General features: G+C 45.8%; 2 protein-coding genes across 5 annotated transcripts; both read right to left on the bottom strand.

Moving 5' to 3' along the window:
* Positions 1-7,451: 7,451 nt before the first annotated feature.
* Positions 7,452-12,208, bottom strand: SF3B4 (splicing factor 3b subunit 4). Its single transcript, XM_055312207.1, has 6 exons — positions 12,027-12,208; positions 11,455-11,583; positions 10,651-11,193; positions 10,121-10,327; positions 8,052-8,225; positions 7,452-7,860 (listed from the first exon to the last, which is right to left on the bottom strand). Exons 1-6 carry the CDS (start codon positions 12,058-12,060, stop codon positions 7,673-7,675), a joined length of 1,275 nt encoding a protein of 424 aa, XP_055168182.1. The 5' UTR covers positions 12,061-12,208; the 3' UTR covers positions 7,452-7,672.
* A 191-nt stretch (positions 12,209-12,399) lies between these two features.
* On the bottom strand, positions 12,400-26,873 carry MTMR11 (myotubularin related protein 11). 4 transcript variants are annotated; one of them, XM_055312205.1, is made up of 18 exons: positions 20,645-26,873; positions 20,201-20,291; positions 19,638-19,759; positions 19,370-19,430; positions 19,053-19,195; positions 18,490-18,568; positions 18,235-18,370; positions 17,898-17,985; positions 17,662-17,750; positions 17,452-17,576; positions 16,924-16,990; positions 16,616-16,686; positions 15,895-16,061; positions 15,424-15,597; positions 14,991-15,173; positions 14,064-14,357; positions 12,977-13,126; positions 12,400-12,599 (listed from the first exon to the last, which is right to left on the bottom strand). In XM_055312205.1, the coding sequence occupies exons 1-17, from the start codon at positions 20,708-20,710 to the stop codon at positions 13,013-13,015; spliced, it is 2,070 nt and encodes a 689-aa protein (XP_055168180.1). In that variant the 5' UTR covers positions 20,711-26,873; the 3' UTR covers positions 12,400-12,599; positions 12,977-13,012. The 4 variants fall into 4 exon arrangements, with proteins under 4 accessions (XP_055168180.1, XP_055168179.1, XP_055168181.1 ...); XM_055312204.1 differs by lacking the exon at positions 12,400-12,599 and having other exon boundaries at positions 12,876-13,126; positions 20,645-21,121; XM_055312206.1 differs by lacking the exon at positions 12,400-12,599 and having other exon boundaries at positions 13,003-13,541; positions 20,645-21,119.
* Between the last annotated feature and the right edge of the window lie 49 nt (positions 26,874-26,922).

Here is a 26,922-nt window from a genome sequence, read left to right on the forward strand (position 1 = left end):
TATGCTCTGGGCAGCCTTGCCATTATTCCCAGACTACTCTGTTAGCTAAAGCACTCTTTCCAGGATGGTGCTTAGAAAGGCTGTGCCTGCATGGAACTCGGAGACTCTCCCTTTACTAGTCTTCCATTGCTGACCTCTCTTCAGCTTGATACATCCTTTATTTAAATATGTTAATATTTTCAATTAGGTTGCTTCCAAGTCTTGCTGGCAGGAAGCCAGCTCTTCTCTTTAAGGTGACTTTGCATACTCTCCACTTATCCATTACTTGCTAAAATAGAAATCTTATAGTCATTGAAAGGTTGTGTATATTTTTCCAGTTCTGAGGAAACATTTGATCATTTTTCTCAGGAACCACAGACCCATACACCTCACCATCTACTCCTTCACTATCTCCTTTGCTGAGGTCCTTTAACATAAGAGTTCCTAGGGGGCCAGTCCTAGGCCCCTTTCCCCTTCCACCTGCTCTATTCTCACTTGTCATCTCAGATAGTCCCAGGACTTTAATGCTGTCTACATGCTGATGATTCCCATGTTTATATCTCTAGTGCAAACCTATCCACCAAGCCCCAATTCAAAATCTTCACCTGTCAACTCAGTACAACCACACAGATATCTCAGAAGCATCTCAAGCATAACGCCCATTAACAAACTTCCAGATCGAGCTCTTTCTCAATTCTTCACCAAGGCATTCAGGCCAGACACCTTGGAGTTATGCTTCTTTCTTTTATCAAGTCTTGCTGGCCCCAATTCAACAAATATTCTGAATCTGTCACTTCCCCACTGCCCTGTAGTCTAAGCCACCATCATCTCTGCCCTTTGCCACAATCACCTCTTCACTGATTTCTCTACTTCCAGTCTTGCTGTGCTAAAACCTGTAATTCTCAGTGGTCAGGGTGATCCTCTAAAATCAAATCTGATCCAGCAGATACTTTCCCAGGAGGAATGAGTGCATATGTCCCACAGAAAAGACAGCCTCAGGTATTTTCATAGCAGCTTCATTCATCATATTCAAAAACTTCAAATGTCCATCAGCCCAGGAATGGTTAAACTTAGATAAACAAGTTGTGGCATATTTGTATAGAGAATGAATACTACATGACAAATTTTTAAGAGATTTGAGTACTATATGCAACAGATGGAAGTACAATATGCAAAGATCTCACAAACCAAAGATTGAGCAAAAGAAGCTGGACCAGAAAGAGTACATACTATAGGATTCCATATATACAAAGTTCAAGGAAAAGCAAATTAATCAACGGCAATGGAGAAGACAGAGGAAGTGGAAATTGACTGCAAAGGGCCACAAGGGAGCCCTCTGGATATTGGAAATGTACTAACATCTTGACCTAAATGGTGGTTAAAAGGGTACATACATATGTAAAAATTCACTTAAGACCTGTGTGTTTTCCTGAATATGTTAAACTGCAATTTTTAGAGAAAGTTTTAATGAGATGTTACCACTCCTCTTTCTTTAAATCCTTCAATGATTTCCCATAGTACTAAGAATTAAACCCAAACTCCTAATCCAGGCCTAAAAGGCCTTAGGGGACCTGGCCTCTGCCTGTCTCCCCAGCCCTCTTCCTCCCATCTGTACTTTAGCCTCACTGGTCTTTGTGCTGTGCCTCCAACACGCCCAGTGCAGAACGCAATAGAGGACCCTGGCACTTGGGGGTCCTACTTCCTAGAACTCCTTTCTCCCAGATCTTTGCCCTATCATTCAAGTCTCCACTCAAAAGTCACCTCTTCAGATGACCCTCCCCATTCCCCAGTCACTATTCTATCACCCAGCTTTATTTTTTATTTTTTAATCTTTTTTTTTTATTATTTATGATAGTCACACACACAGAGAGAGAGGGGCAGAGACATAGGCAGAGGGAGAAGAAGGCTCCATGCACCGGGAGCCCGACTTGGGATTCGATCCCGGGTCTCCAGGATCACGCCCTGGGCCAAAGGCAGGTGCTAAACCACTGCACCACCCAGGGATCCCCCCAGCTTTATTTTTTTTACAAGATATCCCTATCTAAAATTATTATTTATTTACTTTTTATTTTAAAGATTTTATTTATTTATTCATGAGAGACAGAGAGAGGGGGTGGGGGGCAGAGGGAGAAGCAGGCTCCACGCTGGGAGCCAGACGCGGGGCCTAATCCTGGGTCCCCAGGATCAGGCCCTGGGCTGAAGGCGGTGCTAAACCGCTGAGCCACCAGGGCTGCCCTTTATTTACTTTTTAAAAAAGTAAAAAATGTTTTGTCTTCTCCTACCTAGATTGTCAGTTCTAAGGGAGTAAGGACCTCATTTCGCATATATACTGCTGTATCCCCATATCCATTAAGTAAGCACTTAATGAAAGAGTATTTCAGATAAGTTAAAGATCATTACTTTTAGCGCCTATGATAAATTTCTGCTTACTCCCACTAAACATGATTATTGAACTAATAGGTAAAGAATTTGTTTGAAAGAATATTTAATTGCCTACTGAGATTTGCCCCGTTTTTAGTCTAGAATTGTTCCTATCTCCCAGACTCAGCTCTTCTCTTTTAGTTGGGAGAAAAAAGATCATGGCCCAGGAGGCAGTAAGTGGGTATACGGTAATGATGGTTAACCTAGTTCAAGCATTGACCCGACATGGGCTCTTTTCTGACCACTTTACATTGATGAACTCACCCCACCTCCCATTAGCCCTATGAGATAATCACCATTTACAGATGATGAGATTGAGGCCCTGAATGGCTAAGTAACTTGAAATAATCACATAACTCACAAGTGGCAAAACTAGGACTGGAACCCAGGCAATATAGATTCAGAGCCCTTATGCCTTCTAAATGCATCCATTCAAAGCATATAGTTCAATGGATTTTAACCAAGTTTGCACCCATGTAAGCACTCCCTTGATCAAGATAAAGAACATTTCCTTTGCGGCACCTGGGTGGCTCAGTGGTAGAGCATCTGTCTTTGGATCAGGGCTTGATCCCAGGGTCCTGGAATGGAGTTTCACATAGGGCTCCCCACAGGGACCCTGTTTTTCCCTCTGCCTATGTCTCTGCCTCTCTCTCATGAATAAATAAATAAAATCTTAAGAAAAAAAAAAAAGAACATTTTTTGTAATCCCAAAACTTCCCTTGCCCCTCTGCAGTTCATATTCCCATCCCTGGCAACCACTGATCTTTTGGTCATCAAATATTAGATTTGTCTTTTCTAGAGTTTCATGTAAGTATCTAGGTCTCTGGCTTCATAGCTCTGGGTTTTAGAGCTTTCCAGGATTTTTAACCACCACCTTATAAAGTTTCCTGGTATGGTTTCTTTGCCCATTTGCCCATCAAATTGGCTACTTCACATTAGCCACCCCCCTGTATTCCATTGCTGCTTCCACCCATCACACTCTAAGCACAGATTGTCAGGATGGGGAGAGTAAAAGGACAAAACAGCCCAGTGATAGCACCTCTAAGATACCTTAAAGTTCCAGGGAGAGATGCTAACAAGTGATACACGAAAAGCACAAAAAAAGCTCCTGTCCTTTAGGAGTTTATAATTCAATTAAAGAGGGAATATCTTATAAGAAAGCTGGTAAGTAGCAAGGGAAAACATCATTCATTCAACAAGTTATCTATTCAGTAAATATAGTATAATGTGACTATGCAGTTGGCTCTATCTAGAGTTCAGGCAGGTCTTGGTTCAATTATGGCATCTCTCATTTCTGAGCATGTGATGTTGGTCAAATCACTTAATATCAGTTTCCCGATCTTGAATTATAAAACCTACCTCAGGGGATTGTCATGATTAACAGAGATAATGCAGACAAAACACTTAGGACAGTTCCTGGCATCTTAGTAAGAATTCAGTAAATATTAGCTGTTACTATTTTTACAATTATTATTGTATATGCCAAGCACCTTCCAGTGCTCTTGGGAGGTAGATTAATAAAATGAAATTCCTTGAGGGTTCTGTGTAATACAGGGATACTTAGATTGGGATCCACAAACCTTATGGTATTTTTGCTTCAGGATATTGGATATATATGCAAATATGTATTTTTCTTGGGTAGGGTCCATAGTTTTTGTCATATTCAAAGGACTGTCTGTGGCCCAAGGTCCAGAGCACACATTCCCAATGAGGGTGGTATCACCCCCACCCAAGGGGTAAAATACTGCTTGGGGGCAGCAAGAATCTTAGATATTACAATGGTTTGTGTCCTTCCAAGGGGCCCTCCTACATAAACAGATGTACATCGTATCTGTGATATTAAAATTTCATGCATGGAGGGAGGGCAATTTGAAAACAATGTCCCAGGACACCTGGTTGGCTCAGCGGCTGAGCATCTGCCTTCAGCTCAGGACTTGATCCCAGTCCATGGATTGGGTCCCGCATTGGGCTCCCTGCGAGGAGCCTGCTTCTCCCTCTGCCTGTCTCTGCCTCTCCGTGTCTCTAATGAATAAACAAATAAAATCTTTAAAAAAAAAAATGAAAACAATGTCCCATGGTGGGAGAGGTAGTGGGGGGGGGTGGGAGGAATAGAAAAAAAAAGTTGAAAAACCCCGGTTTGGTAACAAATGTGGGAACCAAAGTAACAAAACCTAGGAGCAGTACTAGCTCTGCACAGAGAATTTCCAAGGAAACAGCCAGGGGTGGAGAGCTAGAGGGGAGTCAGACTCAACAACTGGAGGAGGCACTCCAAAATTAGTGTTGCCTGAATGAAAGCTCAAATTCTGACAGCGAGCACTTGAGCAAACAGTGGTTCCGAAGGGGTAAGTCGGGCGGTGTGAATTCACCAATGCGCCATCTTTCACGAACAGGTTGAAAAGACCACACAGGAGCTTCAGTGAAAACAAGTTAGGGCAGCCCAGGTGGCTCAGCATTTTAGCGCTGCCTTCAGCCCAGGGCATGATCCTGGGGACCCGGGTATATGCTCCTCACATGGCACCTGCTTCTCCCCCTGCCTGTCTCTCATGAATATCTTAAAAAAAAAAAAAAAAAAAAAAAGCTAGAAATCTTCAGCACAAGGGTAACAGTCGCTGAAGTCCTCATGGGGATCAGTTATAAGTCAGTTCACTGGGACAGATGCCGCTGAGGCAGAAAAGACACAGAGTGGGAGAGAGGCCTCCTACCACCTGGAGCTTCTGGAGCCCAGGCCTCAGGTGCATGGGCCCAGAGCCAGCTGCTAGCCCGGCAGATTCCCAGTGTGCCAGGACCTCAGCTTAGGACCAAGCAAAGTAACTGTGGAGCAGAGCTCTGTTTGAAACGATGAGGTCAATTAATCCCACTGTGGTTTAGAAGCCTGACAGCCTTAGTCATCCATGGTGTGAAAGAATCATGTCAAATCTTCCCCAAGCTTTTGATGAATATCCACTAGATGACCCCTGTGTTGCCTATGTCAACTCACCTCAAAGTCAACATAGCCAAAACTGAACTTACCATTTCCACCCTGCTCCCTAATACTCTTCCTGATGTGGACTCTCATCCCGGTTCCAGTCTTTCATTCACCATATCCATTCTAACATCTCATCCTACTATTTTGCCTTTTTTAAAAAAAAAAAAAAAAAAAAGATTTTATTTATTCATGAGACACAGAGAGAGGCAGAGACACAGGAAGAGGGAGAAGCAGGCTCCATGCAGGGAGCCTGACATGGAACTGGATCCCAGGTCTCCAGGATCACGCCCTGGGCTGAAGGTGGCGCTAAACCACTGAGCCACCTGGGCTGCCCTATTTTGCCTTTTAAATACCTCCCCCAACATAGCTCGTCCTCTCCATCCCAGCTCCTATTACTGCCCGGCGTGGCACCTTGCCCGTCTTCTGCCTCAATTTTTTTTATATATATTTTCTTTAAATTCAGTTTGCTCCCTCAAATCTTTTCTCCCCACCGCTACCCGGGTTCTAAAGTGCAGATCCCTCACTCCCTTGCTTCCATCCTCCCTGTGGGTATCCCCCATGGATAGCAGATTCCCAACCAGTGCACTCTGAGAGTGGTGCTCACGGAGGAGCTCCTGTAGCACTTCAGGCTGCTAAGCAGAGTCTGGACAGCAACTATTACTGAGCCAAATAGCTTCCAGCCCAAAGCAGCCTCCTCCCTTTACTTCAGTGTGTGCTGTTTCAAACGGTTCTCTGCATGTGAGAAAGGGCAGAGAAGCACTCATCAGTTTAAGCCCTGCAGCTAGCTTCAACACCAAAGTGCATGATCTATTGTGCCATTCAGCAATGTCTCTTTCCACTCAGAAATATCTCACCCATCTGGAATGAGCTTCCCCTTCCTCACCTGGGAAACCTCTACCCTTCCTGTAAGATTACATTCAAACATACTACTTTCTTTTCTTTCCAGAAGTTTTCTTGGACTTTCATGCCAGGTTAGCTATCCTTCCTCATGCTCTCAAAATATTTTGTTTTATAATAATGTCGTATGTGTCATCCTACTCTCTTGATAACAGAACTGCCTTGCTTGTCTTTGTATTATTCACCTACCACCAGCAGAGGTCTTGCAGCTATTACGTCACATGGATGAGAATGATGCAAAAGAATGAGGGCCAGGCCCACCTTTCTCACCTTTTTTTACCTAGATTTCAGGACATGGTCACGTAAGCCAGAAAAAGAGCTTTATGAAAGCGGCAATATAGGAGGAGTAAATGCAGCAATGAATAGGAAAAGGGACTCGATTTGGTCTAATCACTGAAAAGTCTTTGAACACAGATTTAAATGGGATGGAAGTCAGGTCTGAAACGACTGAGAATGAGAAAAAAAATAGGCATAAGATCCAAACCCCTTACCCAGGATGTCTGAAGACAAAGAATGGAAGAAAATGAAGGTTTACGGAGTTCCTACCATCCCAATTTCAACAGTTTTGCAATTATATAAGAAGCTTATTTATATGGTGTCAAAGTAAACCAAATTCAACAAAGCATGCTCAGAAAACTCTGGCTTCCCTTACGATCACCCCAACCACCCCACTGGTATCGATTTCCATTCATTTTTGGTTTGTTTTTTAAATATAAACAAACGTGTGTATCTTGTGCTGCCTCTTAGATCAGGCCACATACTATACATTCTGTTACTTTCTTCACTTAATGTATCGTGGAGAGCTCTCCACAATAGTTTCTAAGAATTTTTGCTTACTCCTTTTTACTGCTGCTAGGTAGATTTACCAGTTTATTCAATCAGTTTCTTACCTATGGAGAGGAGTGTTGCTTCCAGCCCACTGTCATTACAGTGCTGTGACAAGTAGCTTTATACATGTTACCTCATATTTTCACCAGCACTCTAAGAACTTCACTTCTGTCCTCATGTCATGGTCACAACCATCCTGTGTCATAGCTACTGGGTCTCCAGCTTAGAAACTAAACATATGCCTTTTAAAAATGCAATAAGCACCCTTACTCCTATCTTACCATTCTTCTCCCAACAAACTAACATCTCAGGGAAAAGAGAGTAGTTACTTTGCCAAGGAAAACATCACAAAGAATAAACAAGGAGTTTAGTTTTATTTTCTCTGTGCATTTGCAAAAACACTTAGGACCAACACAGAAACAATAATAAAACCTCCTGTGAAAATTACACTAAAAAAAAAAAAAAAAAAAAAGACCTGAGAGGGATTAGTGCCTTAGCTCTAGGGAGCTACAGCAAATCTGATTGGTCCAAGGAATTGAAAAGATATTAGGAAGATAGAACAGGAGGTGAGAGAATTAAAAATTATTGAGGAAGTGGGCCTCGGAGTGGGCCACGAGGGGGAACTGGAGGCCGGGGGGTGGGTCTGGGTGGAGGCAGGGGCCCTCGCTGGTAGCCGTAGGGTGGGGGTCGTGGAGGCCCAGTGTATCCATGAGGAGGCATTAGTGGAGGAGGTCCACGCATCCCATGTGGAGGCATGGGACCTGGGTGACCTGCACAAAGAAAAAGAAAAGTCAGTCAAGGAAAGAAATAGGAAGTAGCTGATGTTGGGCCAATGCGTGGAGAACACGGACAGGGAGGCCATGAGCACAAGTGTAAATAAAGGGCAGGAAACAGGGATGTGACAAAGGAAGCTACAAGACTATGATACTCAGGATGAGGGAAATGGCTAGAGCCTACTCACCCATGGGAGATCCAAACGGAGGCCCTCGAGGGGGCAAGCCCATTGGAGGAGGTCCAGGATGAGGCATTCCAGGTGGTGGTCGGGGTGGTGGCTGCCCCCCAGAGCCTGGGGGCCCAGCATGTGGGTGTCCTAGGCCATGAGGGCCATGGTGGGCCAGCTGCATCTGAGACATCCCTGTGAGAACAAAACAGACATAAATAGCCAAGGAGACAAGGGATACAGAGAGCAAAGAAAATGGAGAAAGGAAGAGAACAAAACTGAGAAAGAAGTGACATCAGGAAAAGAGGAGTATGGAAAATAAGGCTGGTACAAAGCGCCCTCCACCCTCATCCTCATTCCAAGGGTACAAGCAGATCAACTACCCACCCAATCAACTGCTTGCCCACTTTGCTTGCTCCTTCCACAATTTAGACAGTATAACAGTGCTGCAGAATTATGTAACAAATGGAGTGATTATTTCACTGACAGAATTCGGGAAAGTAGCAGAAACATTGTCTGAGCAAAGATCTAATTCTAGAGAACGAGTAAGAATTTTTCGGGTGGACAAGAGCATGGAACAGAATTTTCCCCAAGCAGGAAATATTAGCATGTGAGAACCACAAGGGCATCAAACAGGGATGTATGTTCAGGGAAAACTGGTAACTCAGAAATAAAGAGCAGCATGTAGTCATGGGTGTAACTAGCAGGCACCAAACACAAACAGCCTACAATGCTATGGTGACAAGTCTGGGTTTTATGCTGTACATAAAAGAGAGCAACAAAAGAATTTTGAGCAAAAGTGTGTGAACATTGTGTTTTAGAAAAATTACTCTGTGCAAGTGGATCAAAGAGAAATTGAAGTCAAAATGTTAGAAAATCACTACAATAAATTAGGTGTGAAATAAGTATGAGGGGGCCTACACTAGGGCACTAGTAGTGAGAGCCAATACCAGATATATTAGTAAGATTTGATATCTAGTACAGGAGTGATAGGAAACAGTTAAAAATAGGTCCCAGATTTCTGAATTAAGCATCTGAAAACAAAGAATGCTAGAGGAACAACAGGTGTGAAGGGGAGGTTAGAAAAGTGGAGCTGTCCATCAGGCAGTGGGATTAAGGGTCACAGACCAGATATCCATATCTGGGTGGCGTCAGTGTACAAGTAAGGGAACTATGAAGAAAAGAGAACCAGAGGGATCCCTGGGTGGCGCAGCGGTTTGGCGCCTGCCTTTGGCCCAGGGCGCGATCCTGGAGACCCGGGATCAAATCCCACGTCGGGCTCCTGGTGCATGGAGCCTGCTTCTCCCTCTGCCTGTGTCTCTGCCTCTCTCTCTCTCTCTGTGTGACTATCATAAATAAATAAAAATTAAAAAAAAAAAAAAAAAAGAAAAGAAAAGAGAACCAGATACAAAAACCCAGCTACATGGAGAGGGAGAAAAGCCTACTAATGTGGCTAACTTTTTTTTTTTTTTTTAATTTATGGTAGTCACACAGAGAGAGAGAGAGAGGCAGAGACACAGGCAGAGGGAGAAGCAGGCTCCATGCACCGGGAGCCCGACATGGGATTCGATCCTGGGTCTCCAGGATCGCGCCCTGGGCCAAAGGCAGGCGCCAAACCGCTGCGCCACCCAGGGATCCCTAATGTGGCTAACTTTAAGGAGTCTGAGACAGATGAAAAATCCAGAAACGCCAAGAGGCAAGCTTTTCAAAAAGGACAACACACCCAGTTTCAAGTACACCAAATGGCAAACCGGGTAAAGAATGGAAGTGCCCCCTCTATTTGGCAATTAGGTTACTGCTTTGGGGTAGAAGTCGGAGGAGAAAAATGAAGTAAAAGTTAAAGGAAAAAGCAAACAAGTACAGTTATACTCTTTGGAAAAACTTATATAATAAATGGAGACAGGGTGGTAGCTGTTAAAGTAAACAGAGAACAGTGTCTTGTGTTTGTTTTTATAAAAGAATGTCTGAAAAAAAAGCAGAGCTCCGGGACTATCTACTATTACTGCTGAGGGATGAGGGCAGCACTGCACGTGGCAGTGGAGCTCCTCCAACAAGCTTATCTATCCTTTTCCCCAGCAAAGAACACTCACCTGGATGGGGCATCCCACTTGGTGGGAATGGGTGAGGATGCGAGTGTCCATGTCCAGGATGTCCAGCCCCTGGGGTTCCTGCTGATGGTGGACCGTGTCCTCCAGCACCGGGAGGCATAGGTGGCGGGGGCATGGCTGGGGGTATCCCAGGTGGAAGGGCTCCAGGAGGCGGCACTGGGGGTGGGAAGGACCCAGGAGGAGGCATGCCTATAGAGGAAATGAAAGAAGAGTTAACGATAGTAAGGAGAGAATGTCTTTAGAAAGCCCGTTCAGTCTGGCCTCCTCAGGCAGGATAAGTTCTCTTCCCTTCCTCCCAGCTCTCTAAAATCAGAAGCAATACTAGATAATTAGGAACAACTTCAGCCTCTTCAACTCAACAACTTTCTCCCCACAACTGTCACCCCTCACTCCCCTTCTCATCACCTACTGACTCCATGTCCTCCTTTATCAAGTTCTTTTCCCCGCCTCTGGCCCCCCCTCACCACCACACCCCAAGCCCAAGACAAAAATATTTTAAATAAAAGCTTTACCTGGTGGAGGGAGCCCAGACCCCAATGATGATACGACAGGATTGGGGGCTGAAGGCGGAGGGGGTGCATCTGCAAACAGCTGATGAGGGCGGTCAGCCTGGGAGAGTGGGTTCTGGGCTGCTAGAAGTCGTTCAGCTGCTGAGCCATGGCGCTCCCCTTTCGAGTCCTTCTTGAAGGCATAGGACACAGTGATGGGGCGATTACAGAGATACTGCCCGTTCATGGCCTCAATAGCTGCATCCGAAGCATCAAATGAAGCAAAATTAATAAAGGCATAACCTTTGGAGTTGCCTGTATCAGGGTCCCGCATAATCTTAGGGGTTTGTAAGATGACCCCGAAGGCGCTGAAAGTATCATAAAGCAGCTTCTCATCAATTTCTGGGTCCAGATTGCCAATGAAAATGTTGGCCCCCACGTCCAGGTTCTTGTTGTGAGCCGATGCCTTGTTCACTCGTATTGGCTTCCCATATAGTTTGATCATGTTCATGATCTTAATGGCATAGTCAGCATCTTCCTCACTCAGAAATTCCACAAAGCCATAGCCTGGGAAGTAGAAAAGCAGAGATTAACTTAAATGAAGTGATTCAATTTCGTGTATGCACCTTCCAAAGCACAAAGAACATGAAATAACCACCTCACTTCAAATGGGAATGGTTCCAGAAGCAAACATTGAATGACACTTAAAAGGAAGAATCTGCAGGTGATTCCAAAACGGCTATGAATACTGCCTATGAATACTGCCGGAACCCTCCAGGAGCAGCTTGTCCCCTCAATGCATAAACACGCCTCTTGTCATGTACTCACCTTGGTGTTGACCTGTGACTCTATCCTTTGGCATGTGGGTGTTGACTACTGGCCCTGCCTGGAGAAAAAGCTCCCACAGCAGGGGTTCGCTAACCTTCTCATCCAGTCCCCCGACGTAGACAGTGGCATCTATGAGAAATGAGCAGATTATGGCAGGGATGAGACAACGACAGGAAAGAAGGAAGTGACAGGCGGGGGAACTGGGAGTGGAGATGGGATATAGGAACAAAAAGGAAAAAGACGTGAGAGTAAGCCCTTACATCTCTCTCATTCCAGAACTAGAGAACCTTCTTAAGTCTAACTGAAGGTTCTGCTCCAAATTCTCTGTGAATTGCTTTGTTTTTGGTTTTCGTTTGGGTTTTTGTTTTGTTTTTTTTTTAATGGGAAGGCGTAGGAGATTGGACTGAGCATCACACCCACAGGCCTCAGCCTGCACCCGGCCACACCACCCCCAGCCGGCACGGGGACCCGGTTCGCGCCCTCCGGGAGGATCCGATCTCCTGCCCCGGCGAAAACACGGCTGGCCTTCCTCGAGGCCTCCCAGCCTCCCTGGCCTCATCCCCTCCAACTACCCTGGTTCCGCTCGGAGATCGGCCCGGCCGCCATGGCGAAAGAGCTCCCGCCGTCTCCAGGCAGCGATCCCGCCCGCTGACCTCAGTCAGTACTTCCACTTCCGGGGCGAAGGTAGTCACGAGGGCAGTGGGCGGGGCCTGATGGGGGAGGAGCCGGAAGCGGCCCCGGCCATCTTAGGACTTGCGGAGACTTGTTGCGGCTTGTGGGGCCGCGTTCTCTGGTCCGTGGTTCTGCGCGGATTTGCCGCTGCTAGCGGTCGATGAGGGCCGAACGGAAATGCCCAGACCCTCTTAAGGCAGTGCTGGACGTTAAAGGATCACAGTACTCCTAAAAACGTAAACTCGAAAGCTAAAAGAACAAAACTTTATTTTAAAGAAATATTTTGTTGGCAAACTATCCTTTTGTTCCCCGGAGAAGGGTGTGCTGAGGAAACCCTCCACCCCAAGGATTCGGCTGCCTTAGGGTGCGGAGGCAGCCCTCCACCGTGGCCCGCGGCTTCTGGGTAGCAGCTCCAGCCTGGGGAGATGATTGCGGAGTGTCTGAGCTGGAGTGGCGTCGGAGCTCACATAATCCTGTTGCATGGGGGAGATGGAAACCTGAGGCTGAGAGATGATGTGTGCCCAGAGCTGAGGGTACCTGACTTTGCAGCCCAGGGGCCTCAGTTTCAACCGCCAGAATACCCCGGGCCCACCAACCATGTCTTTGCATGCTCTTTGCCCCATCTTACGAAAAGATTAGTGTGGACAGCCTGACCTATCTCCATATTTCCTGAACAATAATATGGTGGGTCCCTTCTCCCGGTTTATCATCGCTTTTTTACTTAGGATCTTTTATTCAGACACCAGAGATAATGCCAGCAACTGTACTTTAATGAACTCGTTAAATAGAAATGTCACTACAAAATATACAATTGGGAGAGACAGGATGTGTCCCATACCCACTAGCATACCCATAGAAAACCAGAGGGAAGAAACAGAAATTGGAATTAAGCAGCAAGAGGAGGTGAGAATGAGTTCTGTAGGCCATCTCCTTTGAACTGATGAACAGCATCTCTCATCTCACAGTTTATCGGCTGGGTATCCAGAGGGATGGAATTGCCCTGAAAAGAACAAAGGTAATCGTATTCTGGATTGCTTTTGTTTCTTAATTCCTCAAATCACGAGAAACATATCTCGAGAATGAAACAGGACAGGGCAAGAGTTGGAGAAGGTTAGCACCACCCATCTGCAACAGAAAGGTCAGTGAGCTTGTTGACGGCTGGAGTGTCAAAAGCTGAGACAGCAAGACCAAGATAAGAAAAATTGGAGGATTAGACAGAACCTTCCCTCACCCCAGACCCCCTCTGCCATGCCCATAAAAAAGACAGCAATTTCAACGGGACTGGGAAAGAATGGTATTTGGATCTCTTTTCTTGGAGTGATCCTCAGGAGATACTCTTGGTGTCCATTTCCTTAAAAGCTCCTGAAGATGGGATAGCTCATCCTGGAGGCCAGAGATTGTGGGAGCTGAGAGGCCTTTCTGGGAAGGGGGTGAAGAGAGGCAGAGAGGAATATTATTATAGCTCTAGCTCCCTATTTCTGAGATGTGTCCACTACTTCTGGCATCTTTTTTATTATTATTATAACTGACATACAATGTCCTGTTAGTTTCAGGTGCACATCCTAGTGATTTTTTAATACTTTAATAATATTTTATAAAATTACACTTTTATACAATTTTTATACAAAAAAATCGATATTTTTATACATTACTAAGTGATCCCCATAAATCTAGTTCCCATCACCTCTGGCGTCTTTAATTCTCTTTCCCCCTCCAACTATGTTCTAGGCTCTACTTGATCTGAACCCCAAGTAGTCTTTCCCATACATACACACACACTCCTAAACCTATCCACTGTGATACCAACAGGAATGATATTTCACTCCTCAGTCCCCCCAGCTCCTTGTTTTTCCAGCTCCTAAAAACATCTGGTTTCTCCCAGAACATCTGGTTTAGCAGTCAAGCCCCTTCTCCCAATCCCTGTCCTCCCTCCTCACCTGGAACTCAGGCCTTCCCCTCAGGTAGCAGCGTCTCCACAGCCTGATCTGAGGTCCCAGATATCCAGGCAGCAGCAATCCTGGGGGTAAAGGGCAAGCTCCCCAATGCGAGGGTAGCCCCCACTCCTGATCAGCCAGGCTTTCAGAGGAGATAGCAGGTCTAGGGAGCCAACGAGAAGAGACTGCCAGCAGGGAGGGGCTGTCCCGCCAAGGACAGAGCTGATTCAGTGGGGTCAGGGCCCCTCTGGAGAAGAGCCACACAGAATTTGGGGGTCCAGGAACCATGAAGCTTGGCTAAAGGGAAAAAAGAAATCAACTGGCAACCTGGAAACCCCTGACTCCCCTTCCCCAAAGGTCAGGAAAGAATGTCTAGCTTCCACCTACTCAAACTGCATTAGTGATCAACTACAGGCCTTCTCCCATCTACTCTCCTCATAGGCTTCAAACTAAGCGTCAGGTCTGATTAAAGTCAATTTTAGGGAAACTTGTAAAATGTGTATAAGAGGGGTGCCTAGGTGGCTCAGTCAGTTAAGCATCCAACTCTTGATATTGGCTCAGGTCATGATCTTAGGGTTGTGAGATCCAGACCCACATGGAGCTCCTCGCTCAATGGGGAGTCTGCCCCCCCCACCTCGGCTGGCACCCACTGGCACACACATATGCACGCTCTCTCTCAAATAAATCTTTTTTTTTTAATGTGTGTAAGAGGTAGAAAAACTAATAAAGATGTGGACAAGAAGGATCCCTTCTGTGCTATTCTAGGATTTCTGCTTTCCTGGGGATAGTCAGGGACTCTAAGTAACAGCTACAGAAGTGTGGGGCAGCTTTCCCTAGAGAACTCAGACACTGTGTCTTTCCACTTCTCCCTATCTAGTAGGATGAGCCTATGAGAAAATCAAGGGAATTTAGGAAATGTAGACACCTCACCTGCTGCCTAGGGAGCAAGGAATCCGGGCAGTGTTCCGGGTCATAGCCAGGATTATGGAATTGTAGTATCTGTTCACTGCTATAGCGTAAATCCCAGTCCCAGACAGACAGCTGTGGGTTAGCAGAGTTCCCAGCAGGAGTTTGGGAATACCCTGGGGTATAGATCTGTGTATAGGAGTTTAACTGGACAAAGGAAACAAGAAAAAGGATGGTTAAATAAAAAAATCCTTTTCCCAAGTCTGGAGAGAAATCATGAAAAGCTCACCTCTTCCTTCAGAAATCAGATGTAGGGTTAAAGTCCAGTCATATATTGAATAAGCACCAACCTCCCCTTTTCCCAGCCACAGATCTCACTTTCCATAAATCAAGACTAAACTTGAGAGGCTATTTCTCAAGGAGACAAAAAGACAACTCAAAAATGGAAGTCACTGACCTGTCCACTCTGTTTTCCACGCTCCCAAGGAGTATCTCTCAAAAACGTGAGAGTGTCAGGAACCCTGGCACTGTCATGAAGAGCAAGAAGGAAAAATTCTGAGAATTCAAACTCAGCTGGAAACTGCTGGAGGAGCTGCCAGACACAATCAACGAAGAGGAGAAACACTGGAGCCTGAGATGAAGGAAAGTAAGAGGTTAGAAGGGATTGCAGGCACCTGACGGGGGGAGGATGACAAAATGATGAGGGCCAAGGGACAGAGCCAACAGAACTACTAAGATCAGGGAATGGAAATCTGGGTTGAAGATAGTAGGGAGTTGTGGTGCCTCATTCATCTAGGTCTCCCTTCAAACTCAATCTCAGGATCCTTCTAACCCAGTTTCACTTCCAATGTATTATACTATATGGTTTTCTCATCCTCTTATATCTTTAGTAATACCTCCCCCCAGCACCCTCCTAAAACAATCTCACCTCTTCACTGGCTCCAGTTACCCCAAGCCGGGTCAGGAAGGGATGTCCAGCTGCCACCCACTCTCGCTGTACTAGTGATTGGAAGCCAAGCAGTGTTCGGGCTTCAGGGGCTGAAAGCAGCTGGACGAGTGAAGAGAGGAGGCCATTGAAATCACGATCACCGCGCTCTGGGTGACAAAGAAGGAGAAGGGACAAAGAAGAAGGGGCCAAGAAACTAGAGCAGAAGAAAATGAGAAAAGGAAACGTGGCAAGAAGAGAGGGGCACAGAGGGGAAAAGTTTTGCGTAGGTAGGATTGAGAGGACAAATAGAAGTGAAGAGAAAATGAAGTCCTTGAATGATTCAGTTCATAGTCTCCACCTGGATAGAAATACCCAGCTTCACGTGTAGGAGGGAGAATCATAAATCTCAAACCAGCTTCCACATTGTCCTTCCCACCCCAACCCAGGCACCATCCACTGATGGAAGGACGGGAACAGAAGGCAAAAGAACCTTGTTATTAGGGACCACAAGCTGTAGTAACACTACAGCTAGTAGTAACAATACTACTACTGGGAGGCAGGGTTAGCAGGGAAGGATGAGTTAGGACCTATGGGTAGTTCCTAGTAACAGGAGAGGAAGATACTAGTGCTAGATGTGGACAAGGAAGACTTCTAGGTCTTCCTTCCAGTTGGGTGGGTAAAGGAAAAGAAGGAATGGAGTAGGTTAACCCAATAAACTCACCTTGTAGTACTATAGAGCGAACCCTGGATGTCACTAAGACTGAGATGTCACTGGCCTTTCGAAGACAAGACCTGAGAGTACAGATGAGAAGAGGAGAGGAGAATGATAAGCCTGGAGGAAGGGAGGGATGGGTCATGAAATTGAAAAGAGGCAGACTCCAGAATTCTACCCCTTCTTCTAAGGACAGCAAATAAGAGTCTTCTTGTGAAACCAAAGAGAAGAGTTAATGGAAGGCCATTTAGGAATTTAGGTAAACAGAAGATTGGGAGGATTGAATTATAAATCCTGACCAGAAAATGAGAAAGTACCTGACGTAATCCAACCATCGTGTTCCTTCCAGGGCTGAGAGCCATTTCTCCTCAGCTGCAGATGAATCTGAGAGAGAGTAGAGGGATCAGAAGGACAAAGAGATCAGGAGAACTCGGGATTCAGGATTCAAGGTCTGCAGCCTGAGGGTTAAAAATAAGTTGGGTAATGGTTACCCAAGACTGGGGACAAAAATAAACAGTAACTGTAAGTGGCCATGAGGTTACTACAGTTAAGTTGTGGTGATAGTTGTACAACCTTATAAATGTAATAAAACGCACTGAACACTTAAGATGAGTGAAGAGTGGGTTTTATGGTATGTAAATTAGATCTCAATAAAGCTGTTAAAAAAAGTACACTGGGGACAGGACAGGAAGACAGGGAATCAGTGACTCTCTGGGAGATGGGAGTTGAATAGAAAACTATGGATCTTTGGCCTATAAGGTTACTCATATGTAACAGGCAAAAGGTTAAACGAGGTTAGGGTCAGCAGGCCTAGGTGTGGGGGCTGAGATCAGATGTTATCTCACCAGGCAGGCAGAGGGCCCTCAGCTTCAAGTGGGCAAGCTGGACATCTGCAAGACTAGGCAACTCATCCACAGTGTCCACCAGGACAACATCTGAATGCTCAGCCTGGAGCATTGACTCCACTGCTCTGGAGGGGAAGGAGTCACAACATAAAGGAATGAGTCTGTCCTCATGTTCCAACCCTTGATTCTGCTCATCAAACCTCCCCTCACCTGATATCCTCCTTGTTAGGGTCACTGGCTGTATAGAAGCCACCACAGCGGAGAAGATCACTGCCCCCACGGTGATGCCAAGACAGGCGCTTCAGAGGATGGGAAGTTAGGATCACTACGGGAGAAACTCCTGGCCCCACATTTTCCTGCCCCAACACTAATCTCCCACCACAATGACCCCCCTGACCTCCCATAACCATCTAATTCTCAACCAGCACCCTGGCCCCCACACTGACCGGTCCACGGCCCTGATGGAAGTGGCCAAATGCTCTCCTGACCTCACTGTCCAGAGTTCGCTTAGGGACCCAGAAGTAACGAGGAAGGCTGTGAAATTGAGTTACAGTCACAGTTTGGCTCAGTGAACTCATTATAATGCAAACCTGTCATTAAAAGGGAGTTGCTTAGGAGAGGATTATTTCTAAACCCAGCAGGTTTAGAGATCTAGGCAGTAAAGGGGATAGCTCTGTGGATATCCTAAGAGGCTAGAGTTTGTGGGTAGTCCTAGCTTTAGAGGATCTGAGAACTGTGGGGAAATTAGGAGGGAAGTGGGGGTTGGGGTAGATGGGGAATCACCTGGTAGCTACATCAAACCTCTCGTTGACAGTGCTGACCCTCCAGCCCTTGGCCCCCTGCTTTTTCCGCTCAGTCTCCCAGTCTTCTGAGGTCTCCAAGAGGGGAATAGGTGGTTTTCTGGACCCTGAACTCTGGCCTAGGGCAGGAGTGAGGCACAGCAAAGAAGAACCAGAGAGAGTTTCTCAGCTCTTTTGTCTTCAGCTAATCTCTTTCAGATTCTTTACTCATCCCTTACCCTAAAGCATCCTCACTCACCAGCCTTGCTCAGGGGTATCCCTGCATACTGTTGGGCTTGACTGCTCCGAGCTCTGGCTTGGACAATGGCCATGGTCACCTGTGGAGGAAAGGGCATCCCAACCTTGGGGCTCAAACTGAAGAAGTGAAGAGAAGGAAATGAGACCCATATGTTGCTTAGCTGTCTTAGCCACCAACAAAGAATAGCAAAGACCATCCCTAAGGAAGGGAGCTTCCATAGGTGGTGGGGACTGGGGTCAGGAGAACACATCCAGAACCACAGAATCATAGAATGTCAATTCTGGGAGGAATCTCCAGAACAATCTCATCCAGCCCTCCTTGTTTTTCAAAGGAAGAAACTTGCCCATTGTCACACTCCTGATAATTGGCAGTGCTGGGCTAGAATTCAGGCCCCTTGCTCTCATTAAACTACCCTTTATCCCAGCCTTTTAGACTCTCCTTGAGGAGAGAAGCACAAAAAATGATGAGAGGAGTCCTACAATATAGGGGAGTAGCAGGAATGCCAAGGAGAGGATCCCAAGGCTCTAAAGGGAGGAGGAGCCTTTGGGTTGAAGCCCTCTTACCTGAAAGGCCTGTGGTTCTAGTCCTCCAGCCTCAAAAGCAACTCTGAGCAGCCGGAAGTCTCGGCCATGAATGAGGATCTCCTCAGGGATAAATTTAAGTGGGGACCCTGGACGGAGGAGCTGGACTCTGGACAGGCCATTCACTGAAGTCAAGAGTTAGAAAGCAGTGTAGCCATGGATCAGGGTCCCTCTACAAGGAGGTCTTCCAGCCCATCCCACCCCATCCCTTCTGCCCTCTGAGAATAGAGGAAGGATGAGGAAGGGTGAGCCCCCAGTAAGCATCTTCACCAGCATCCTGCCCCCAGACCCCGACTCACCAGCTTCTAATCGCCCAATGTTGACCAGGGCAAAATCATATTCACTGCTCAGGGGAGTCTCCTAGAGGAAGCACATGACTGTTGCAAAAGACATCTGAAATCTTACTCATTGTCCTACCTTGGCAATCCGTAACCTCCTGGAGATAAGCCCAATTCACTGTCCCTGATACATTCAAGACAACCCTTTAAGCATAACTCTCCCTGCCTAAATCCTTCTAGACTCTCCATTTCTCACTAACTGTCCTTTCCATTGCCCTAACCATCTTACCTGACTCCGCTGCCATCCACAGGGCTGGAAGGTGACCCTCACGTTGGTGCAGATCAAGGTTCCAGGCAATTCAGGTTCCAGTCCCTTCCTCACTCCTGGGGCCCATGCTAGGATCTGCTCCCCTACAGAAGAAGGGGCAAAGCCAGGTTATGACTATTCCCAGCATCACCCACAGTGGTATACACCTACCCCTCTGAGACAGGAGGATGTAAAGAGGGAAGATTAAGATCCTCCCCTCACTCCACAAGAACAAAAGCTTAGGAGATAATTTGTATTCATTCACTCTAGAGCCTAGAACAGTGCCTGGCACATAGTTAGTAGGCACTCAAATACTTCTTGAATAAGTAAAGAAGAAAAGGGAGTAAAAGAGTCAGGAAAACCAGGCCCATCAAGGTCCATGCTCACAGCCAGCTGACAGAGAAGACAGCAAGTCTCAGATAGAAGCACTTTGAGAGAGCAGAGAAATATACAGATATTGTTGGTCAGGTTCAAGGCAAAGTTTAAGCAGGATGAAATCTGGAATAGTCTTTGGGGATTGGAAGTATCAAAAGGGATTTTGTTACCTGGGAGGCATCCTGAAGCCAGGTGACTGCTAAGCTGACAACTCCTGGGCTCCAGCATCCCAGTCCTCTGGACGGACTTTGGTCCAGAGAGCTGTGAAGGGTGTAGGGTTAATCCCCAGGCCTCTCCAACCCCTGCATCTGGGATTACCTCAGCAGACTATTGGGGGCCTACGCTCAGACTCCCAGGGGAAACTGAGAGTACCGGCTGTGGGGAGCTTAGGACTCAGTTGGCAGACTGTAAAGGGAGGGCCTGGTTAATGGATAATGAGACAATGAACTTGAGACTGAAAAAGACAGACTCAGCTCCATCAGCCAAGTTGATATGGGACACACCCTCCTCCTCCTCTAGCTCCTTTCCTAGCCCCTTCTACCTCCACCTCCTCCTCATTCACACCCTCCTGCCCACAGTGCCCTTTCCTCCCAAGCCAGGTCTCTTCTCCTTACCCCCAGGTCTGGCTCCACCTTCTGGGGGGCGATGTTGAAACTCTGGCCCCGACCCCCCCACCACATTTCTCTGGCTCCATCCGGGGACGGAGCAGTGACGGGTGGGAAACCTTGAAGATGCTCAAGCCCGTTAGGGAGAGGCTGAATCTTGTAGTTTGAGAAGATAGACGTCAGGGAGAGTGGCTGGGGACAGCGCCAGGGAAAAGATCCTTTGAGGTGCACGGAGTGCGACTAGGGGTCTTTTGAAAGGTGTGTCCAACCCAGCAAGAGGAGGCTCCTCGGAAACTCCAGTCGGCTCTGGGGAGGGCGGGAGAGATGCCCAGCCCCTTAAAGGGGAATACACACAGTTTTGGAAAAGTGGAGGAGCCTAAAAAAGGTGAGGGGAAAGTGGGTATCTGGGGAAAACAAGACCCAGATTCTTTACTCCAATACCAGATCGTGTGCTCTTTCTGCTCACAAGCACTGGAAACTATTTGAGGGGAACAGTAATACTGAATATTAGCCTGGAATAATTTAGGCTCGTTTTTAAGATTTTATTTATGTATGAGAGAGAGGCAGAGACACAGGCAGAGGGAGAAGCAGGCTCCCTGAGGGGAACCTGATGTGGAACTCGATCCCAGGACCCCGGGATCACGACCCTGAGCCGAAGGCAGATATTCAACCACTGAACCACCCAGGCACCCTTTTTTTGTCTTCTCAAAGGATTTGGAGCGGTGGGACGAACGCAAAAGCAGTTCAAGCTTCCTTGCTGCCTCCCCAACACGAACGCAAAAGCAGTTCAAGCTTCCTTGCTGCCTCCCCAACACACCTGACAAAAGTAGTAGGAAATGGGACCTCAGGAGATTTTTGCCTGGGGAGGCCCAAGAAATGAGGGAGAGGAGTGAAAGCATCTTGTATATGCGTCTCCAGAGAGCATGAAACATACTTTGTGTGGAGGGTGTCCTAAGAAAACTGGGAAGAGAAGTTGAAATATCTCCAGGATGCAGACACAGGTACAGGTGTGTTTATGGGCAAGTTCTGGGGTTAGGGGGAGGCCCAAGGAGGACATTTTACCACTTAATCCAACACACACACACACACACACACACACACACACACACACACACACACCAGTGGGAAACCAAAGCCCATTCCAGGTACATCATCCCTCCCTCCAACCCAGACACCAGATCTCCAAATTAATAATTTAGTTCAGGACCTTCAAAGCTGAGGGCTGGAAACTTCTATTAGTTCAACAGCCCCATGCCCCACCTTCCCCCCTGCAAGAGAGCAGCAGGAGTGAGTGAGGACACTAAGAGGGAAATAAAGAAACTGCAGTCAATGGCACCTGGGTCTGAAGCAAAAATCTGCATTTAGATGCGAAAAAGACAGGAAATGAAATACAAAATAAGGGTTAATGAGCTGCTGTTTTATTAATTTTGAGTCTGTACAGAGGCAGACCTTAGGTGGGGGCCCCAGTTTTCCAAGTGACACTCAACTCTCTCCTCCCCTCAGCACACACACCCTTCCGGCCTCAGCTTTAAAAGTTCCCCGTCTTGGCTGCTACTGTGGAAATAGTGATATTGTGAGACATGAAGTTAATTTGGAACAAAGAGGCATACACCTGCTAGGAAGGTGGCCCAGAAGCCTTATTCTAGAAGTTGTAAAGCTCCCAAGCACCCCCCAGGCCCACCTACTTTCCATGGGCTTCAATCTCTCGGAGGAAGAAATACTTCCCAAGGTCTTTTGCAGTAGGAAGAGCCGTGTTCCACAGTTTTAAAATCCCATTATCCACTTTCCTTCTCCTCCCTACTACCCTTCATTCAAGAGCTTCATTCTATTCTTTAGTATTTTGAGATATAGCAGCAGCAGAGGAATCCAAAGAAAAAACATCAGGGGAATGGGGGGGGGGTGGAAGGCAGAAAAAAGTGGGTGACTTGGATCAGCACAGGAATGCAAAGGGGCAGCAGCGAAGGGCTAATAGGAGGACCACCTCCCAGACCCCCCACACCAGTGGAGGTTTTAGTGGATGAAAGGAAGGATGCAGAAGCAAGGGGCTATATCAGATTTTTCCATTTTCAGAATCCCGGTCTGGTTGTAGGTTTGTGCCAAGAGTGAAGGCTACTGGGAGGGGCAGCTGGAGGAGGGAGGTGGAGCTGAGTGACTCACAAGATGAGTCACACAGATCCAGTTATAAGCACAGAAAGAGGCCAACGTCCTCCCCACCCCCCTCTGCTCTCCGGTTACTGTCAGCCAGCTTCAGTCCCTCTTTTCTACCACCCCTAACCCACGCGGCCTGCGAAGGGTGGTGGCATGAAGAAAGTCTACATGAGGGACGTCATAATAAATATTTGGTTAAGCTAAAGTACAGGGGCAAAACACGCTGCAATTTGCAGCTTGGGTAGCTACAAAGTGAGACAGGAGTGACTGTGTGACTCACTCAATCTGCAATTGAAGGGCCTGGAGGCAAAAAGAAATTAGAAAAATCTGGGGTGCAGGTGATTCCAGGCCAGGAAGGGGCTTCTAATTCTGTCTTATGTGTGGGGCACGGACTGCTTGGAGACAGAAGGTGACACAGAGTCCAGATTAACTAGTATCTGAGTAACTCAGGGACGATCATCTCTGAAACCCCTTTATTGGGAAAGACAAAATGTGACTGGAACTTTGGATGTGTGGCTGTTTACAAAGGACTAAGAGTGGCAAAAGCTAGGTTTTTGGAGATCATTCGGAACCAGCTCCATTTTTTCTGCCTCTGTATCACTGCCCAAATACACAATATGAAGTCATTGCTAATTTTTGTTTTATTGGTCTGTGAGCTTTAGTTTCGCTTAAGAGACTGAGCCAGCAGGAGGGAGTACTTCCCCCCCCCAAGGCCCTGCACAGCACCGAATTTAACACCATCCCCGCTCCATAAAGAGGCTAAATCTTACAAAAAAAAAAAAAGAGTTTTGATACAATCCTTTTATTTTGTTGATAGAATCCAGTATGAGGGAAAAACTTTTGATTAAATCTTGTAACTCCTAATAAAATGAGCAGAGATCAAGGCAGGAATTTGGAGATCTATTCTATAGTATACTTGCTTCATCAGGGCTGGTGTGAAGAATATTATGATGGAGGGGTAGCACTGTCTTAAAAGGGGAAAATAAGAACCCCAACTATTTCCCCTCTTCAATAAAATCCCCTGTAGGTACCCCAATGCCCTGGATTAAAGGAACTAAGTGCACTTGTATAAGCCTGAGAGATACCTTCCCTCGGGCAGGATTACAGGATCCGCCTCCCCTCCAACCACATACCCCTCCTTAACCACAGAATTTTGGGTGCACATCATGTACCCCTCCACATCCACCTCCCCAGCACAGTAATTGCATGGGCTTGCCTTTTCCACCCCCTTATCTTCCTAAAATACCACAAACCAACCAGTCTGTTTTCATTTCCCAGGCATTATTCCTTCACCCTCCAGCCCACACAACCCCCTCAAAGAATAAAGCAAAACAGTCTTTACTCATCCTTACAGAAAAACATCCATTGACTTGGGGCCCCTTATCCTTAGAATGGAGGATTTTTTTTTTGAATGCCTCAATAAATAGTTACCTTCCCAAATTAAACAAAAATAATTTTGTTTCTGACTAAAAAGCTATAGGGCCTAAATAAAGTCCTATTTTATCATACTCACCCCTTCCCCAAAATTTCTACCTTTTTTATTTGAAAAGAGGTCAAATAAATTGAGACTGGTTAGTTTATAAGTCAAAATAAAAACAAACATGACACAAGGTTTGTTTTTGTTCATTTGTCCTGTTTTTAAAAACAAAAGCATTAACTAGAATCTAATAACAAATCAAATCCAAATACAGCAGTCCAGCGGAGAATTAAAACTTTCCTGGTTTTATTCTCTGGGAAAACCCCTGGTCTGTTTTCATTCCTATTGGTCCAGGCCAGAATCCTATGCTGGAGATCAGCACCTATGGGAAAGCTAGGTGAGCTGTCCCAGGTGTGAGCTGGAGCCACCTGCAGTTTGGGTGCACTTTGCGGACAGAGGCTCAAGAGGTGATGGTCTCACCCAGTGTTGTTCTATCCCCAGAGACAGCGTGAGGTGAGCAAGGCACTCACTTCGGGCACAAAATTTAAGGGGTGCTCCCAAACTCAATAACCAACATACTATTTTAATGCAGAATTTTTTGAAAATCAAAACCAATGTAAAAAATCTACAATGAATTAAGTATCAAAATTGTAAAGACAGGATTCAGCCCCGTGCTTGCTCAATCAGCCTTATTTCCCTTGCCCTTAGTCTCAGTCCTGTTGGATCCTATCTTTAAGATTTTGATATTCTATTCATCATGGATTTTTTTGCATTGTATTTTAAATATTGCATTAAAATGGTATTTATCTTAACTACTGAGTTTTTCGGTACCCCTTAAAGTTCTGTACAAAAGGGGAGTGCACCTTGTACTAGTCCCAGGCCTGCCCAGAAATATGTACATCCCCTCCTTTGGAATCTGTCTCCTTTGACCTCAGTGCTTTCTTAAAACCACTCTATTTTCAGATAAAAGCCTAAGAATTAATAGCCATAGGAAATGATTAAATCAGTAGACTATCAGATTTGAAAAATGAGTGACTTTCAAGTCTGCTGAAGAGAGAGGAACCTTTCTAAACTGTAAGCAGTTCCAATGAAGAGGATGGTCTTGACAGGATTTGTTACCAGGGGGAACATGGGATGATGAATTTCCTGACTGGGCAGAAGCAACATATGGCAATTACAGGTCCCCAAACACACACACATACACACACACACACACACACACACACACACACACAAAACCCACGTTCGGTTTAGAGCAAATGTGGGGATTACATTCCATGAGATAGGAGTACATACCTCAAAAGAGAAATCCACACAGAAAAACAGCCCCAATTAACACTCTGGACACTTAAGTACACTTATTCCCCTTCTTCATATGTACCCAGGAGTGTATATAATTGCATAGTTGATTTTTTTTTCCCCAGAAAAAAGAAAAGAAAAGAAAGAAAGCAAAAGGGAAACTGGCCCAGGATAAGTCCTCCAGTTTAAAGCTCTTAGAAATGGTGCTGGTCAGAGTAAAGGCTGTCCAGACTTGTGCTTTGTGCAAAACGCAAAGGAGCTCCCCCTTCTGTGTTAGTAGGCCCATTACCACCCTCTGGGAAAAAAGGTTGTTAGGGAAAGGGGGAAGCCCAAAGACAGATCAGCTCATTGGGAGTAATCTGTGATCTGTGGTTACAGTTCACTAAAATATATTTCTCTAACTACCTTTTTATAAATTGCCCCAACCCCTACCCTCATGTTTCAACATTGATCCTATTATCAAAAATATGTCTACTTACAAAGTATTTTTTTTTGTTATTTTAATAAACTAACCACAGATTAAAGTCAGCTATGGCTTAACAAAAGAAGCCGGGATGTTAAGTTTGTTCTCCAAAAGTAGAGAGGAAGGAGAGAAAGAATCACTTAAATAGGAAAAAAAATCATTTTTTAATATGTTTTTCTCACTGGGGTCTTTTTGTTTGTTTCTTTTCCTTAAAGAAAAAATAGTCAAACTAAGTTACTTTCTATAGAAACACAGCAGCAGAGGATGGTAGTGCTCTATTTAGGTTTTTGGTTTTGTTTGCAACAGTCTGGCCAAAGGTCTGTCCTGCTCCCACCCTCCCAGGGTGTACTCACACCCCAATGTGTGGTTATTGCTAAGTAGTTACAAAAGATCACCTGTGCACCCACCCACTCACCTGGAGAAGATCCAGCCACATAGCTATTCTTCTCATTACTCTTTCCTTCCCCTGAGGGAATTTTTTTTAATAAAATTAAAGTTGTTAAAAAAAAATCAGAACCTTAGCTGAGCTCAGGCCTCAAAAAGGATGAGGAAAAGATAGGGGGCAATCAGCAATTTCCTCTCGAACTAGAACAGATGACAGATGGCTGTTGAGAAAGAAATCAAACTTGAGAGGAAAAGGATTCCCCTATGAAGTTCTTCCCTTTCCCATCTCAAACTGATTTAAGCTAACAAGCACCCATGAGAACACATTACTTGCCTTGTCTTTCCAGATCTTGAGGAGGAAGAATTTATCCAACCCTAATTTCTACCTTAATTCATATCAATAGCAAATCTAATTCCCCAGTTTCCCTCCACATTCCCAACTCCACCATCATGTGCTTTGTTTCCAACCTACAGGAACTTTGGTCTATTTTTTTTTTTTTATTGACTGAGAACCTCCTTTGCCTGCTCCTACCCCCCACTTCTGCCCACCTCCCCTCCCCCACACACCAAACCTTC

The sequence above is a fragment of the Nyctereutes procyonoides genome, unplaced genomic scaffold, assembly GCF_905146905.1.
Source record: "Nyctereutes procyonoides isolate TBG_1078 unplaced genomic scaffold, NYPRO_anot_genome, whole genome shotgun sequence".
Lineage (NCBI taxonomy): Eukaryota > Metazoa > Chordata > Mammalia > Carnivora > Canidae > Nyctereutes > Nyctereutes procyonoides.

What these genes read in the sequence shown, in the direction of transcription:
- MTMR11 (XM_055312203.1), bottom strand. Translation starts at nt 20,710, where the DNA reads ATGTGGTGGGGGGGTCGGGGCCAGAGTTTCAACATCGCCCCCCAGAAG. An exon ending in CCTTGCTCCCTAGGCAGCAG is followed by an intron (nt 14,358 to 14,990) that starts GTGAGGTGTCTA and finishes TTTTCCCTTTAG; the next exon opens with CCAAGCTTCATGGTTCCTGG. An exon ending in GGGGAAGGCCTGAGTTCCAG is followed by an intron (nt 13,546 to 14,063) that starts GTGAGGAGGGAG and finishes CCCCCTTCCCAG; the next exon opens with AAAGGCCTCTCAGCTCCCAC.
- SF3B4 (XM_055312207.1), bottom strand. Translation starts at nt 12,060, where the DNA reads ATGGCGGCCGGGCCGATCTCCGAGCGGAACCAGG. An exon ending in AAGTGGGATGCCCCATCCAG is followed by an intron (nt 8,226 to 10,120) that starts GTGAGTGTTCTT and finishes TTGTTCTCACAG; the next exon opens with GGATGTCTCAGATGCAGCTG. An exon ending in TCCGTTTGGATCTCCCATGG is followed by an intron (nt 7,861 to 8,051) that starts GTGAGTAGGCTC and finishes TTCTTTGTGCAG; the next exon opens with GTCACCCAGGTCCCATGCCT.